At 41.8% G+C, this 16,502-nt stretch overlaps 1 protein-coding gene and 1 long non-coding RNA gene across 17 annotated transcripts in view; one reads left to right on the top strand and one right to left on the bottom strand.

Annotated features, from left to right (window-relative positions):
- Ppfibp2 (PPFIA binding protein 2) overlaps window positions 1-16,502 on the top strand; it is a 157,805-nt gene that overhangs the window by 117,182 nt on the left and 24,121 nt on the right. For 13 of the 16 annotated variants that reach the window (XM_058576917.1, XM_058576918.1, XM_058576919.1 and 10 more), the window contains 9 exons: window positions 1,328-1,389; window positions 2,424-2,499; window positions 3,559-3,674; window positions 5,423-5,490; window positions 7,025-7,082; window positions 8,048-8,089; window positions 12,384-12,522; window positions 14,103-14,244; window positions 14,933-15,061. In XM_058576917.1, coding sequence (XP_058432900.1) covers window positions 1,328-1,389; window positions 2,424-2,499; window positions 3,559-3,674; window positions 5,423-5,490; window positions 7,025-7,082; window positions 8,048-8,089; window positions 12,384-12,522; window positions 14,103-14,244; window positions 14,933-15,061 — 832 coding nt within the window. The remainder of the gene's footprint in view (window positions 1-1,327; window positions 1,390-2,423; window positions 2,500-3,558; window positions 3,675-5,422; window positions 5,491-7,024; window positions 7,083-8,047; window positions 8,090-12,383; window positions 12,523-14,102; window positions 14,245-14,932; window positions 15,062-16,502) is intronic. The other 3 variants (XM_046438173.2, XM_046438178.2, XM_046438188.2) reach the window with 1 other exon arrangement.
- LOC124088511 (uncharacterized) lies at window positions 628-13,924 on the bottom strand. The gene is made up of 3 exons (XR_006850370.2): window positions 13,503-13,924; window positions 4,233-4,296; window positions 628-3,611 (listed from the first exon to the last, which is right to left on the bottom strand). It is a non-coding gene; the product is annotated as an uncharacterized LOC124088511 (long non-coding RNA).

Genomic DNA, 16,502 nt, shown 5'->3' with positions numbered 1-16,502 from the left:
ATTGGGTGTCATGTACCTGCCAAGGCCTACCTGTGGAGACTGGGAAGTCGTGAACTATGCCAAACCTTGGCAGAGAGTTCCTGGCCATGACTTCTAGGACAGGCAGGCAGCCTTCCCTCTCTACCCCATGCTTCCCTGCAGTCCAGGCTTTCCAGGACCTGCCCCAGTCAATTTTCAGGTACCTCCTAGAGATGGTCCTTTAGTTGTTTGCTGCTCAGGTTGGGTTCTGGCTACAAATCCAAGTTTGACAATCTTTATCTGTAATTTACCTCCTATCCCCACCTCCTGGCAAATTAAGCTACAGAGTTGATGTCAGCTGCCAGCCTAAGATAATGAGCAAACACATTCTACTTCACCCTGAAAATGAGCTCCACAACTATTCACACAAAGTCCATACATCTACTGTTGCTACTCTCATTGAATATAACAAGCATCCCAAAGGAAATAGGATGGATGCCTATACTTCTGTTCCCTTGTCTTGTCTTATACAGACATCCCTAATCCCTTTGCAGTATCCACTTTAGGAATAGGTATAGATTCTTATTCAGAAAAACCAGTTATATATCATCCCTAGACTTCTAAGTATCTGGCAAATGACCTCCAGCTTCTTTAGACATTAGCCTTTGACCTGGTTCTTCAGACAAGTTTGGGAAGAATTCAAACGGGTCCCTCATGGGTCTAAAGTGAGAAAAAAATATGGGTTTTCTATCACAGACCAACACAGAGCCCTCAGCCCACAGGGAAATTCTGTAGGTTTATAATGAAACAAGATTATTTTCCCTTAATGGTAGAGATTGTTTAATATATTTATTTATGTATCTGAACATTTGAAAATTCTGATTATACTATTTGAAATTAAGTTGACTACCCCAAACTCTTACATAATCATTTTTCTCAGTATCCATTTAGATGTAGATTTTTATTTTTCTTATTTTAAATTCTCCTCTACTTATAGTCTGTTTCTTAAAATAAGAAAAAGAAAAACAAGCTAGCAGCCTAGACATATGCCTATGAGAATAAGAATATCTGCCTTCTTGGGAGAGGTTGATTGTAAAAGATTTTTGGTTCTTCTGTGTCACTTTTGCATAAATGGCATTTTTATTTTTCCCATGAATGTCTACAAAGAGAAGACAAAATACCAGGTTCATTCACTTAATAGTCAAACAAATATTTTATGAGACTAACTGTGTACCAGATACCATCCCAGGCTCTTTAAAGAAACAATCCAAGTTCACATAACAAGTTTGAACTTGAGTGGCATCTTAACATATGTTGATAGCTGTTTGTATTTATACAAATAATCCTTTCTTTGCCTAAATTCTTTTAGATCAAGAAATTCAACGTCTGAAGATGGGGATGGAAACACTGCTTGTTGCCAATGAAGATAAGGTAAGATAGCCATTGTCCTTTCCCTGATAACACCTCTAGCTCTGTTTGTTCCTGTTGCTCTCTGGTACTAGACAGAGCTGTGTCCCTTGGGCCATCAACAGGCAGATGCCAGGAAGATAGCTTCTGCCTCCTAGAGACTCAGTTTCAGCACCTGTTTTGGATGCCTGGGAACTTTGCCTAAATGGAATCTTTCAAAGGCAAATTAAAGCCCTGCCTATTTATGCTAGTGTCGGGGAAAAATACTACTATGGTTAATGCCAATGTAATAGCTCCTGCTTTGATTCCTAGCAAAACTCAGAAACGGTCCACCAATATTCGTGTATACAATCTTTTTTTATACAAGTATCATAAAGACACTGGGTAACATGCAATACCTTGGTTTACCCTGCCACCTTATATTCTTCACACCTCATTCTTGCATAATCATAAATAAACACACCTATAAATAAAAAGCACCTAGATAATGTAAACATCATCTGTAAGGATCCTTTCCCCAGGGTCAGGTAACTAGTGGAGAGCAGAGCCAGGGTTCACACCCAATGGTGTCTGACTCCAAGATCTTTGTGGTCTCCCAAGTTGGTAGACCCTTGCTTGAAAGAACCTATCCCCTCTGGAAATTTCTTCTGTATGTGAGTATCTCTGACACCTAAGGAAGAGGTGAATATATCAGGTTAAATATGACAGCTTTTTTTTTTTTAGTCTTTTTTCTGTGCAACTTCAGAGGGTAACACTGGAGCAGGAGGCAGACTTTGTTGGTGGCTACTTCAGGGAGGTAGGGGGCAGAGAGTTTCATGCTTCTGAAATGTTTAAGACCCTTGAAGGATATGTCAGTGATTGTTGGCCCACAACCTTCAGATAGAGTCATGAGTATCAGACCTCTGGGACCCTGTTCCATGGGATGGACCTTGACTCTTTCCCTTTGGGATGCTCCAGAAGTTCCATGTGGGTTTTCTTCTTAATGTGCCCAGAATATAGCTGGGTCCCAAAATGAAATCCAGTAGTGGTGCTAATCTAAATCCCTTGCATGATGGCAGGACCGTCGGATAGAGGAGCTCACAGGGCTCTTGAACCAGTACCGAAGGGTGAAGGAGATCGTGATGGCAACTCAAGGTAAGAACAAGAGCAAGTCTTCCATTTTCCCTGAACAGTATTTTATCTGCTAAGTCAAATCCAGGGGTAATTCTGCCAGATGATTCTTTATCTCCAGTTGGAGAAAATCTACTGGAGAATGAAGCTTTTTGGACTCTCCTTGATAGTGGAAAAGTGGAATTTGTTGATTCCAAAAATGTTATCAAGTGATAGTCAGCTCATAACTTCCAGGGACTGTGCAAATCATCAAGAAAATAAAATCTTCAACTTTTTTACCTGGGAATTTCCACCCTTAGAGGATATTCTACACGTGTCAGAATACCCTTTAGAATGGAAACAAACCTGGATCAGAAATAAGTGTTCCCATTGGAGAGTAGAGCTTGTCTTCCTCTTAGAGAACCTAGAGCTCCTCCAAGGACACCTGGGAGTCTTCCGTGCATCACCAGGTGCCTGGTTTTTACAAGAAATTACTGGACAGGGAGAGCTGTTGTTTCATATTTGCCACCAATACTGCTATGATATGCAAACACATTTGTGTTCTTATAGGCACAGTGTAGCATATGCTAGGCTGCCTGCCTTGTCTGCACTCATGCCATTGACCTCAGCCCCCATCACAGATCCTGAAAAGGCAGCAGTTTCACAAGAAAGGAATTCAGGAATCTCTGCTTCTGTCTCTTCTTGAGAAGAAGCCATGCCTCTGCCAGGATTGTGGCTAACAAGTCACTGCTGAGGACATCTTCCAGTCCCCCCACAAATGTTACAGATTTCTTTTCTCTAATCCTTTGGGATCTTAGTCCAAGCCTCTGTCAGGACCTGATTGTCCCCAGGCAAAAAAGAAAAAAAATAAGAAAGCTGGAGAAGGGTGTTTTACCTCTGTTCTAGGAGTGAACTTTGACCTTGAAATGACCCTCATGATAGCCTTTGCTCAGATGATATGAAGAATCTTCCAAATAACTCTCTTAATGTCCCTTTTGTTTTATTATTCTTTCTTAACAAAGGCAAAATGATATTAGGGTTTTGTGGTACAATTACAAGCTTCTGAACAGTTCATATACCAGTGGTCCACCATAATACTTCCAGCCTTCATGCTTCCAGGGCCTTCAGAGAGAACTCTCTCCATCAATGAAGAAGAACTGGAGGGAAGTTTTAGAAAATGGAACACTGTAAATAAAGGCACTGAAGAATTTAAACAAGAGGTACCATGTTTCCATTCATGATATGGGGTTTTAGCAGCCCTTGGAGCTTGCCCTTAGCTTGAAGGAGGATCTAGTCAGGTACCTTTCCAATGTACATCTTAACTGGCAACTAACTAAATCAATGGAACAGGTCTTAGGCCTTAGAGAGAGAGTGGAGGAAAGAGAGGTCCACGGCTCAGGCCTGTATTCTCACTGGGGACAGCATAGTGGGTGCTGGAATTTTCAAGGATGGGAATTTTTCACTTTAATTGGATGCCTTATCTTTCCTCTGTAGAAGTAAGCATAGACCAATGTGGTGTCTTATTTACTACTGTTTCTTCAGGATCTGCGATAATGTCTGATACCCAGTAAAATTCAACAAATGAATAGTTCACCTTGCTCATTTAGAGAGATAACTTCAACTTCTGAAGTGATACATTCCTGCTTCACAGACAGCCCTTTCAGTGCCTATAATGAGCATACAGATTTTTCTTTTCTTTGGTTTGAAATTTGTTTTTGTATGAATCCCTCAGAATTTATTCTAAATACAAATGAACAAATAAACTCATGCATACTCACCTCAGGTGAAGAAGGGCTTTCAGCTTAAGGGCAAAATGTTTCATGAAATTCCAGAATGGTCAAACTGAAAAAGAATTTAGCAGGCCAGATCAATCTTTTAATTAAGGAAAGATCAAATTGTGATCCAATAACCCTGTTATTGAGCCAAGGAAGAACCTCCACATTGCTGGCAATTACAAAATAGCAATAACAAGCCTTGTTTATTACCTCTGTGTGGTCACTGTATAGTTCTTACTTAATTTACTCCTCATGACACCCCATTGGTATTCTTATTTTATTGTGATAAAATTGTGGATTAGAGAGGTAAATAATACACTCCAGGGCATACTGCAAGTAGATGGCAGAATCTTGACTTGAGCTCAGGTCTGTCTGACCACAAAACTCAAGCTCTTAACAACTATGCTATAATATAAGGGTTCTTCCTATAGGGAAGAGGTGGTCTTTGTGGTTAGCACCATACTGAAGACATAGGACTGTGTTCTTATACCCTCATTAGTTTACATTGCTCCCCCTGAGATCCTCTTTTCTTTCTTCCCTTCTTTATGAACTCATTCTCACATCTCAAGATTTGCCTCAAGTGTTCTCCCTTCTGAAGCTCTCTCAACATTCCCACCAGCTAGAGGGAGCTTCTCCCTGTCCTTTGTTCCCTTTTTTATGTTGTCAGCATCAGTGCCCTAGGATGGGTGGCATTGTTTTTATCCTTGCTTACTTATTTGCCTGTCAGATGTGTAATGTGTTTACCTCATACCTAGCATTGGGCCAGTGTTTGTGGAGTAACTATATCATTAGGGTTCTCTCACGGGAGTAACAGAATTTGACTCTGGCTAACCTAAGCTGAAAGGGAATGTTTTTGAAAGCATGTGTAATGACTTCCTAAATGAAAAGAAGAGCTGAAGAGTCAATCTCAGAAAGGACTGGAGTAGCAAAAGCCCAGGGACTCAGGTCTCAGGACTCTACTGCAAGGATGTGAATTTTATCTAAGAGCTGGGGTTTAGAGTGGAAAGGCATCAACCAGGATGGATTGACATATCTGCCTTCATGGTATTTTGAAGGAGCAAGGCATCCATCTTGATGTATCCACCATGGCTATACCCAGTGGTGGAAATGTCACTCCCCAAAGATATCAAATAAGGAGAAAGGATGGTTCTCAAATAGTAACTCTGTTCTATGGTAACCCTATTTTGATACAGATGCCTCCAAGATGCAGCTCTCCCACAGTGGGGCCACCTCCTTTGCCACAGAAATCACTGGAAAGCAGGTAGGAGCTTGACCCTCTCTCTGGAGCTCTGCTCTCAGCCCATCTTGCAATCCTCAAGTGTAGGGTAACTGGCCATGTGTGGTGAGCACAACCACCATTCTGAGCACATGCATCCTTCAGTTGACAGGGGGCACCAACCAGGCCTGCCTCTTCTGGTCACAGAAGGGCTTCCCTTCCCATGGCTGAGAGTCTAGATCACTGCCACTGAGAAAAGAGCTAGCCAGGAATTGGGGTCTCAGTGGAGAAGTGACTACTACAACTCACCCATGCCCTCCAGTGGCTCCTTGGAGCTGAGTGTGCCCCATGATATGTGTCTGTCATTGCCATCATCCCTTTTGACATGTCCTTAGCATTCTAGTCCTTTGACCACCCAGGCACTATAGGGAGGAACATTTCTCCCCACAGGGAAGTTGGTCCAATTGCTTTGGTGAAAAAAGACTTATAAACTACACTATAGAGTCATTGACTACCCCCTGACTGGTTCCCTCCAAAATTATCCCATTTCTGGATCCCCGTTTCAGTTCTTTAGAACATGTTTCTGAGCTTAGTCAGTAAGGGAGATATGGAGGTTTCACCACCATGAAAAGGCTCTTTCAGCCAACGTGTCTGGGGAAGAACATAATCATAACAGGCCTCCCTAGAAAGGTGCTGAGCCTCCAGATTCCAGTCTTTACTCTCAGAGTCCAACTTATAGAGAATCTGAAGCATCAGCCAGCCCCAGAGCAAACCAACAATATCAGAGAGTGATTGACCAGTCCTAAGTTTTATAAAATAAGAAATTTAGTTTATGAGTTCACTCAGGGGGAAATAACAATAAGGGATTCACACTGACTGGACTTACAAGAGACTAATGTATAAAGAAAATTTGTCTTATATCTATTAACTGAGGAATATAGCTGCCAAGAAGACTTGGCACATGGTAAGCCTTGTGATCACTGGTGGCATTGCCTCTTTTTTAATTATTTGGTGCCCTTCTCTGCAAAATAGCCTCTATGAAAACAATATTCCTCTGAGCAGACTTCTCAGGATATAGAGGACCAGAGAAGAGTGTTGGAGGATCTTAGCAGGAAGTACTTTGTAGCAATGGCTGGCTGATGTGTTTGTCTCTACTCTAAGGAGGAACCAACTTCTTCCTACCTGGATTACTCTTAGACTCACAAACAAGTCAGTATCAGTATTCTTCTTGTATTTCGACTCTGCAGACATTAGTCTTCTTTATGAACCCAGGGTAGCTACACAGATAACACAGTAGTTACCTCTCATGGATGCAATAGAGTTAAGTGTATTCTAACTGAGCAACATGAAGGACTTTTTATTGGGACTTAAGTGATGCTGTCATGCCTTCACCAACATCTCCCAAGGTGGGACAGCCTCATCTAATATGTTGGCTGTTGTGAGAAGGTGGTTCTTCCTTCTGCCATTTACCCTAAGCCTAAGAGAGACTACTGGTTAAGCATTTAGATTGCCTTCTGTATTAATGATACCAACCTTCACTTTCTCTTATAACTATTTTTGTCACTTTATGTTTTTCCAGGGTTCAGAAAAAACTCTCCTGTAGTCTAGAAGATTTAAGAAGCGAATCTGTGGATAAGGTCAGCTCATCAATCTATCCATAAAGATTACTGAGTTACTTCTTTAGGCCTATTACAGAGCTGGGATATGTGGGCGAGTGCTGGTCCCTACCTTGGAGAGGCTCTTGCTGGTAAGGCAGAATTACAAGAATATTTGAGAAAATCTGTCAGATATAGCCCAAGGCATCCTAGAGACAAGACAACTCGGGAAATGCGGGCTAGAGTAGGTAAGAGAAGAGGTGTCAGTGAGCAAAGGCTGAGTCCGAGTCTGATGGGAACAGGCAGGATTTGGGGAATGATGGGAAATAGGAGGAAGTAAGGTCAGAGCCAAGTATTAGATCAAGCCAGAGAAGATCTTGAATATTGGCCTTATCTCCCAAGGCACTTGGGATGATTGCAGCAATTTTGAATTAAATAATATGGATAAAGGAAATGATTCCCAGAGTAAGGTCTGGGATTGTTTACAAGATTCAAGAAGCAACTTAAAAAAAAATCTAGGAAAATGAGGGCTTTGTGACCCCCTTAGTAGCCTTTGACCATGTGGGTGGCACCTATGCTAGAGGATCACAGGCTTTTTTGCTTAGTCATCACAGAACAAGGAACCTGCTCTAATTGAGCCTCTAGTGATCCCATGCTGCATGCTATCCCCTGGTTCCAGCAGTATCAGCCTCCCAGGTGACACAATGGAGACCCATAAAAGCTGGATTTGTCAGGAGCCATGGTCTTGTCTAGTGGCTTTGCTCCCATGGGCATATGCCTCTCACTTCCCTGATCAGATTGCTGGCAGTGGCCCGGGTGTCTGTCGACAAGGTTAGACAGGGATCTGCATTTGCTGGCATGTTATGGTGATCTCCTGACATGAAGATGGGGGAGGGGCATGAGCCTTTCAGATATAAGCAAGTGGATAGTCCTGACTTATTTATGCTTTTAGACTTATTAAGATTTCTTTTCTCCATATAATTGAAATTCTTTCTGTTACTCCATAGTGTGTCAATGGGAAGCAGCTTTCTTTGGCAGTAGAACCCAAGGTACATTAAGTTCATATTATTATCACTTTTTTTGTGTTTGTTCTATTTGCCAGAGTGTTATAACAAGTTATGGTTTTTGTAGTCTTAAGATATGTTAACCATCGGGGTAAGAGGACAAGAAGAAAGACAGAACTTCCTCCTCCCATTTTACTTTTATGTGCACCCAGGTGTATAATGAGCTTTCACCAATATTATCTGTGGATAGGAGTTATTATCAACACTCCATTTTATAGGCTCTATTTTATAGAAACTAATCTTTATAGAAAGAGAGAAAACTAACCATTTTATAGAAACTAATCTTTAACAACAATCTAGCCTTAATCACTGGGCAGGGAATGCTGTGATCTCAGTACACAGAAGAGCGTGGCAGCTCTCATCCTTTATGTGCTGATGAAAAACACAAGAGTAGGGCTGGGGATGCAGCTCAGTGGTGGAGCATTTGGCTAGCATGTCAAGGCCCTGGGCTTGTTTCCCAGTGCAGCAAAACAAAACAAAACAAAACACAAACAAGTACTCTTAGCTTCCCTTTAATGAACATGTCACATTTAAAAATTCCATTAGAATTTATTTCCTCCTAGAAAAACCTGTTTTGAAAGATGATTATATTTCCAGATTGGTGCACAAATATTGAGCCCTTGATGAACTGAAGTTTTTTATAAATGGCATGATTTCATCCATTATTTTTAACATCATATGGGAGAATGTATTGTACTTGACCCTCATTTGCCTTTCATATGAGACATGGGTCCTTGTTGCCCATGAACTTTGATCTGAGAGGGTCATTTTATATTTTCATACCAGTGTGATAGAATGGGCCATCTCTGTCCTCTTAACTCAGGGTAAGAGGAAGATCTTTTTTATACTTCTATAGGCTTCTCTGCACTTTTATATTTATAGTAGTCAGTACTACAATTGGGAAGCCATTCCTTGAGCCATCTGAACTATAGAGCAGGAGTCTTCTGCCTGCTTTCTTGTCTCAGCCTGGAGCCCAGGCTTTGTATAGTCCCTTGGCAAATTGAAAGCCTTCCTGTAGAGACTGCTCTATGGCATTTTTCACCCAGCAGTTTCCCTTCCCTCTTCAGCCTCACAGAGGTCATTCATGTTTCTAAAATACATGTGTAAGTAATCATCCACTTTTTGGAAACAGAGCTGGTTCACCAGCTCAAGCTTTAAGAAATATATGTGATGGGAGATTGTTTATGAAGAGAACATATTCCAGATTAAAAGATTGATTCTTTTATCATTTTAACCATAACTATAATCTTGTGTGGTCTCAACTAGTTCAACATGAACACCTCTTTACACAAACACACACCCTACCCCATATCCTCCCCAGGACTGTTCCACAGGTGCAATGATCTTTTTGCAGTATCCCCTACCCTTGGTGCCAGGCCCTTTCTTTCTGTCACTGAGAGGTCACTAAATCATAAGATACTTCTTATATTCTCTTCAAGCTCTCACTGTGAGACATGTCTGCTGAGCTTCACCAGAATGCACATCCCCTGATCTGGCTCTCCTATGGGATGAGTCAGTACCCTCTACTCCTGATGTTCTAAAATTAAGTCCTCTTATGTTCTGTTCTCAGGACTGAACATCCTCTTACCATGTACATGGATCACCAGCCTTTAAAGCACTAGTTTCTCAATGTATTCTTTAAATTTGTCTTGGGTCAGACTTGGGCTTGATATTCTAGATGTCATTTGACCTGTGCCTTCCTTGATCTAGGGTCTGCTCTTCTGGACTGCTGTCTCTCTAGGACTCAGCATGCATACTTCTGTTTATCTGTTGTTCACTGTATGTGTATCATTTCACAGCAGATCAAAGGCAGAAATTGTTATTCCCTATTTAGAAATGACGGAACAGAGGTTCTGAAAAGTTAAAGAGAAAGAACTTTTCCTGAGTCAGTCTGACTCAGGCCGTGGGCTCTCTCCCCTCTCTGGCAGGCTGCTTTTCGATAATTCAAAGCAGCTCAGTAATAGGTTCCATGCTGCTCTTTCTCATGGGTTTTCATTTCCCCATAGCCAGGATTATTCTTCTTGGAGGTGGGAGAACAGAATCAGGCTCAAGCAGTCCTGTCTCCTCTGTGTTCTAACTTGACATTGCACTGCTTTCTCCAGCAGTGAATGGTTCTTGCCAGTTTTTCTTCTTGGCCTCAACAGAGCTGAGCGAGCCTTCTCCATTGCCTTTGGTTTCTTGTGCTGTCTTTCTTACAGGTCAGGAGCCCTATCCTAGGGCCAGGTGCATGCTTTCTTTGCATCTCAGCTACTCAGGGAACTACACACGTGGCCCACATCAGAGTTCTTGTCTTTGGCCATCTTTGCCCTGTCTTGGGGGAGCTTATGTGATGATACAGCCACAAATATGTTTGAGAGCCCTTCCCTCTCCTTTACTTCCTGTGTAATATGGAACTCTGAGTCAGGTCCCTCAGTTTTCTGAACTCTCTGAACACTGCCTTCCCACGGTCAGAGGTTCCCATATCTGACTGTGTATCAGAAAATAATCTGAGATGCTTGTTAAAAATATAGACTCCTGGAGTGTGCTCCAAAAGGGCTGATTCACAGGGCCAGAGGAACCTGGGAATTTATGTTGTTTTTGCAAGTGAAGAAGCCCGTGCATGAACTAGCACTGGGAAACTATTGCTCTTGTCCACACATCTGATCATGTCAAACCTCCACCTCATGGATCATCAGGAACTTGAAAACCTTATGCTCTTCATCTCTTGAAGTTCTAATTACTTCTACTCACTAGCCAGTTCTTTCAGAATTCTTTAAGAATTTAGTCTCCTCTTCTTTCCTTTCTGAGCTTAATTATAGCAGGTTATTTTCTATATTCAATGAGTGAACTGCATTTCATATAATTTCTAGGACATGCATTTATAAGCAAACTGAACTCAGAAATATATTGAACACTTGACTTATAGCTGAATGAAATTTCAAAGATGTCTAAGTCATACTAGTCTCCCATTATTGGCCTGACTTGCCAGTTTCAAAATCTATCTTGTCTTTCATATGACTTTTCTTCTGGATCCAATCAAGTGATCTACAGTTGGGTCCCTCAACAATGTTGCTGCAATTTCTCTTCTCTTTTATTCTTGCTCTTGAAATGCACTCTACTGTTTTCCCCAAGTTTGTAGATTTAGGGGCCATATATGCTCCTTGGCCAAATAAGTGCTATTCTTCTTCCTCTTTTATTCAACTTGCTTCTTTGGGACTTTTTATATGGCCAGTGTTCAACCACAGGGTCCATTGCATCAAAACTATGCCTCAGACAATGTACCTTAGACAATAATCCTAAATTCCAAAGGGAACTCTGTGTTGGCATATAGTCCTCTTCCCCATTTTTCCTGTTGTCATCTCCCAAAGTGTGTGCATACCTTCTTGCTTTGCCTTAACAGGCTTTCATAAAGAACTGTTATCACAAAACAGACTTTTTCTTCTACTGCTTCAAATTTAAATTCTAATCTTCTTTCTTTAGCATAGCCTTTAAGCCAGAATCTACATAATTTATGCACTTGGTTAAACCCCTAAAGAGATTTGCCCTGACCTGTTTCTGAATAAGGGTCCTACTCTGGAGAAGCATATCCTTATTGCCTGCAGGAAAGCAGGTCTCAGGAGAACAGGGAAACCCAGACCAGATATATATATATATATATATATATATATATATATATATGTGTGTGTGTGTGTGTGTGTGTGTGTGTGTGTGTGTATGTATATAAAGTATAATATATAACATGTTATATAACTAATTATATATTATATAATCATTAATATATAATAGAGATTCGTATGTGTACCATATACATACATATACATAACATACATATATATATGTGTGTGTGTGTGTATGAGATAAATATATGATATATACCTCATATCTATATATGAGATAAACTAGTAGGTAGAGAATTTTGGCTTCTGTATTTGAAGAGCTCATAGACTAATTCATGGCTATTGATTCATTAAGCTTATGAACACTAGGCCAAGTGGCAAAGGCCTCCTTCATAAGACATGTCCAATTCTTGCTTACAGGTGATTGTAGTCATCCCTAGATTGCCTGAGTCAGCCTGTGTGTTGACTCTAGTCCTGTCTCACTGTGTGGGCAGACTTTTCCCTTTCTCAGAACTCTAGTCCTCTTTCCTGGCTTGGGCTAAATGATCTTTGAGGGTTTTGTTGTTGTTGTTGTGAACTCTTGGAGAATAGAGTTATTTGGATATCCAAGGATTTCCTAACTGGGTTTGAGTTGAGTCTCAGGATTAACTAAGTATCTCTCCTTTTCTCTTTCCTTCCAATAGGACAGCTCTTTCCTGGTGGAACAGAAATACCCTACATTACCCGGGAAGCTTTCGGGAGCCACACCCAATGGAGAAGCTGCCAAATCTACTTCTGCCACCTCCCAGCCCGACCCTGTAGGAAGCAACCTGCTAAGACTGAGTGAGTGTCCAACCCTTCAGCTAGTAGATGCTGGAGCAATGTTTTTGGCATTTCCAATTATTGTACAAGATACCTGTGCCTGCCATTGCAGCCCTTAATTGAGAATGTTAGGAGTGGGTGCTGGTACAGTTTGTACCTCACAGTAATCCCATTTTTACAGCTCCCTGCCTTGGCAAGGGAGGTAAATACCAGCATCCAAGAAAACCCAACCTGAATACATACTCTATTCTTCCCGGTTGTAATTAGTCCATCCCATTTTCCTCTATCTTCTGTTCCTCCTCTTTTGAATTCCTGCCTTTCCTTCCCATGATTCCTCTTTCCCCATCTTCTTAGATATCCTGTCACCCTTCCTGCCCCTCACCCTTCCTTCTTCTGGCCTCCTGGACTTTCTCTCCTTTCTTTGCCTTGTCTGAAGTCTCCCAGCAGGATTACAGTATGCACTTTTTAGGCAAATGAAGTCAGTGGTCAATGGGCAAAGATGTCAGCTCACAGGTATCCCTTTGGAGGTTAAGTCCTGAAACCATGAGGTCTTTGCTACTTTTCATCCAAAATAGGTGATTTCTCCCCAGTAGCACCACAGATCTCATGGAGCCAAGGAAGGAATATTCTAGTCCAACAGAGTTTCCCCTTCCTCTGACTCCTCTGCTCAACTGTTGCCTGAGTCAGCCTGTGTGTTGGCTCATGAAGGCCAGTTCTGCTGTGGCTACAGAAGCTCTAGATAAGCCTTTAAATGAGTGTATCCAGTAACAGACCTGGACTCACAGCAGCTCCAGATCATTCTAGTCTGACTGAATGACCTTTGATACCTGTGCAAGAGCTTCATGTGACCCAGGTTGTTTAGTCCCTGCTGTTCTCCTTCCCTTTCCCCACAGGTAGACAAATACCTCAGCCTGCCAGGAAGTAGCACCTAGCATTTGGCCCCTCTTTTGAGGCCTTCTTTCAGTTAATGACCCTGTAGGCTAGGCTGAGTCAACACTTACCCCATCTTTCTTCATGGGATTATTTTTCTTTTGAGTTTTTCTCTCTTGCTTGATGACACTCTTTTTTATTTCTTTGCTTCCCTGTAACTCTTTTGGGTTGGACTTTGGCCTCTCTTGTTTCTTCATGTGGCTTCTCTGCTTCTTGATTGGCTGGAGATCGTGGCCGGAGTGTCAGTGCCCCTGTATTAGGTACTGTACCCGTACCAGGTGAGGTGGAGAGTGAGAATGCTTTTGCTTCCCATTTACCAATCCTTTTACTACTACCCCAAATGCTTGGCCATTGTCCCCTCCTGCCTGCATGCCTGCATATCCCTCTGAAAAGAGAACACAATCCTTGTTGAATAATCCACAAAAATTTAGACCCAAACCTTTTGAATTTGATGTCATTAGCTCACTCAGATTTGAAACACTGAGCTCACTGATGCCTTATCTGGAAAGCCTGGAGTGTGCCTGAACCTCTACTGGCCTCTGGGATACTGGTGTCAAGCTCTAAAGAGCTGAGTGGTCTTCTGAACTCCAAATCGGATGCCTGGGCTTAGGGAATAGGGGTCCAAAGGTCATTCCTCTGATTGACATATCATTCAATCTTTTCAACCACAGGAGACACAGAAAGCAGTTGGGAGAATGCTGCCATGGCCAACGAACTCTCTTCCAACTCATCGGGTGCTGAGTCAAGCCCCCAGTCCCCCCTGACACCAGATGGTAAACGGAGCCCCAAAGGAATCAAGAAATTCTGGGGAAAGTAAGTTGGTAGTAATGGGTTATAATCATATTGCTTGAAATTAATTTTCTTCTTGATTCGATAAAAAAAATCTGTGTAAGTACTTGATCCATTAGACACTGGGACAGCAGTTAAAATGGAGCAGTCATGTTCAGGGTGAATTTGAGTTATTTTTACAGGGCCTAGAGAAGGGAAGATATATATGAAAGTTATCATATATATAAAAAGTTGATATATATTATATAAAGTTAATATATTAATATATAAAGTTAATATAGCCAGTGTCCTTACACATGTCATTCATTCTAGACATCCATCCCACACACCCCAATGGTATTCACTTCAGCTTATCCTATATGGGTTTTGGGAGAGGAACAGATGAGACTGCAAAAATCTTTGAAGACAGAAAGCTGAGTTCTTGCTGGCCCAAGTGACATAGTCTATGAAATAGGCAGACACTGGAGCCTCCTTCCAGGCAGCAACCTTTAATTTGTTCCCCAAGGGGAGTGGCCCACCCCAGGCTTAGAATTGAGATGCAAGCCCAATGAAGGAACTGTCAAAAGTCATGATCCTTGGTCTCTGGGGAGGCATAAGGAGATAGCATTGCACTGAGTCTGGACTGCATGGCCCTACCTGCAAAGGAGGGGTTACACTGCCTCTAGACTCTCAGGTCATCCCTGACAGTCTCCACGGATTCCTCTCCATGCAGAATCCGAAGAACTCAGTCAGGAAATTTCAACACTGATGCACCAGGGATGGCAGAGTTTCGACGAGGTGGGCTTCGGGCAACTGCAGGACCAAGACTCTCTAGGACCAGAGATTCTAAGGGACAGAAAAGGTAAGGCTCCTTTCAGTCTATCTACAGAGAGCTACATGAAATTTTTCCTGGAATAGAGTGGGACAAGGGACTGGATGTCCCAGAGCCTCCAGAGATGGATGGGAGGAACCCTTCATGCAGAGCTTCTTGACTTGCCCATTTGACACTTGTCAACTTTGCTCATGCTGATAGATAAGATACTAAGGAGAAGGCAAGAGGCTCTCTATAGTTGGAGATGGGGTGGTGGTGGTGGTAGGAGTGCCTAAAACAGTTCTGCATATCTATAATCCATTATCAGCAATACCTTTGCACACTGGATTGAGAAGCTTTGTTGAAGCCATTAAGAGCACAGTTCCTAGAATCCCAGACACAGGTTGTATTCTCTGCTCAACCACTTCCTAGCTAAGTTATATAACCTCTTTATTCATCATTTTCTGGTTTGTAAAATGGAGATCAAATATGAGTATTTTATTAAGAAATTCTTATGAGGAATACATTTAAACCAAGCACCAGCTGTCTGCCACACAAGAGTCAACATCCCCTAGTCTATTTGGAAAAGAGAACCTCCTCTTACTGCCTGTGGGCAGCCCACTCCTTCCACAGACTCCACAGGAGAGTGTTAATGGAGCAGGTTGCATCTTCCATTATCCCTCATAATCTCACTGTGCCACATTTTACCGAGGGATGGTAATCGCTAAAGCATGAGTGGCACTGGAATCAAAATGGTGAGTTTTACATCATGCCCTAATTAAAAAAAAAAACAAAAAACATAAAGAACCTTAAGCTTTTCTAGAGGTGTCCTTGGTGGACACTTTCTTTACCTCCTTTCCATAGCTTTCCTGCTCTGAGAAAGTGTCTCCCTTCAAACATAAACAGGTTAATCTTTATTCCTGTTTTGGTGAAGCCCCTTTTTCTATCTTTGTGCTTTGTTAATTTTGATACTTCACATCCAGCAGAATATCTCCTTAGGTCTAAGTTACAGAGCTAAAGTCAGTTCTTCTGGAGTCTTCTGAAGGATTGGATTGTGCCATTTAATCTAGCCAAAAGGGGAAAAGTCGGGCTAACTGTCTTGAGTTTAGTGCCCTTGAGATTGCCATATACTGGTGTGAAGTCCAGGTAATTATCAGATAAAATGTACATAACTCAAAAATTAGTTCTCAGAAATAATGCAGTGTAGATTCCAACTGAAGGGAAGAGAATTTCCCTAAATCCGTCCTATTGTTTACAGTAGTACATCCCCTGTGGAAGGGAACCATAGCTTATTTTGCACATGTATGAGATACTTTCCTCCCCAGCTTGCCATGGGCAGGTTTATAGATTTTGTCAGGTCTTCACTCAGGTGTTTCCCAGAGTGGGGCTGCATAGTGGGGGAATCCATTTGCATTCTGCAAGTCACTTTAGAGTAAGGGGTAACCAGTATCAGAAACCTCTGCCAAAGGAAAAAACTGCCATTCCAGCCACA

Source organism: Marmota monax, unplaced genomic scaffold, assembly GCF_021218885.2.
Source record: "Marmota monax isolate L192 unplaced genomic scaffold, Marmota_monax_Labrador192_F-V1.1 WCK01_AAM20220418_F8-fsc00061, whole genome shotgun sequence".
NCBI classification, from domain to species: Eukaryota; Metazoa; Chordata; class Mammalia; order Rodentia; family Sciuridae; genus Marmota; species Marmota monax.
This window is presented reverse-complemented; position numbering and strand designations above follow the sequence as displayed.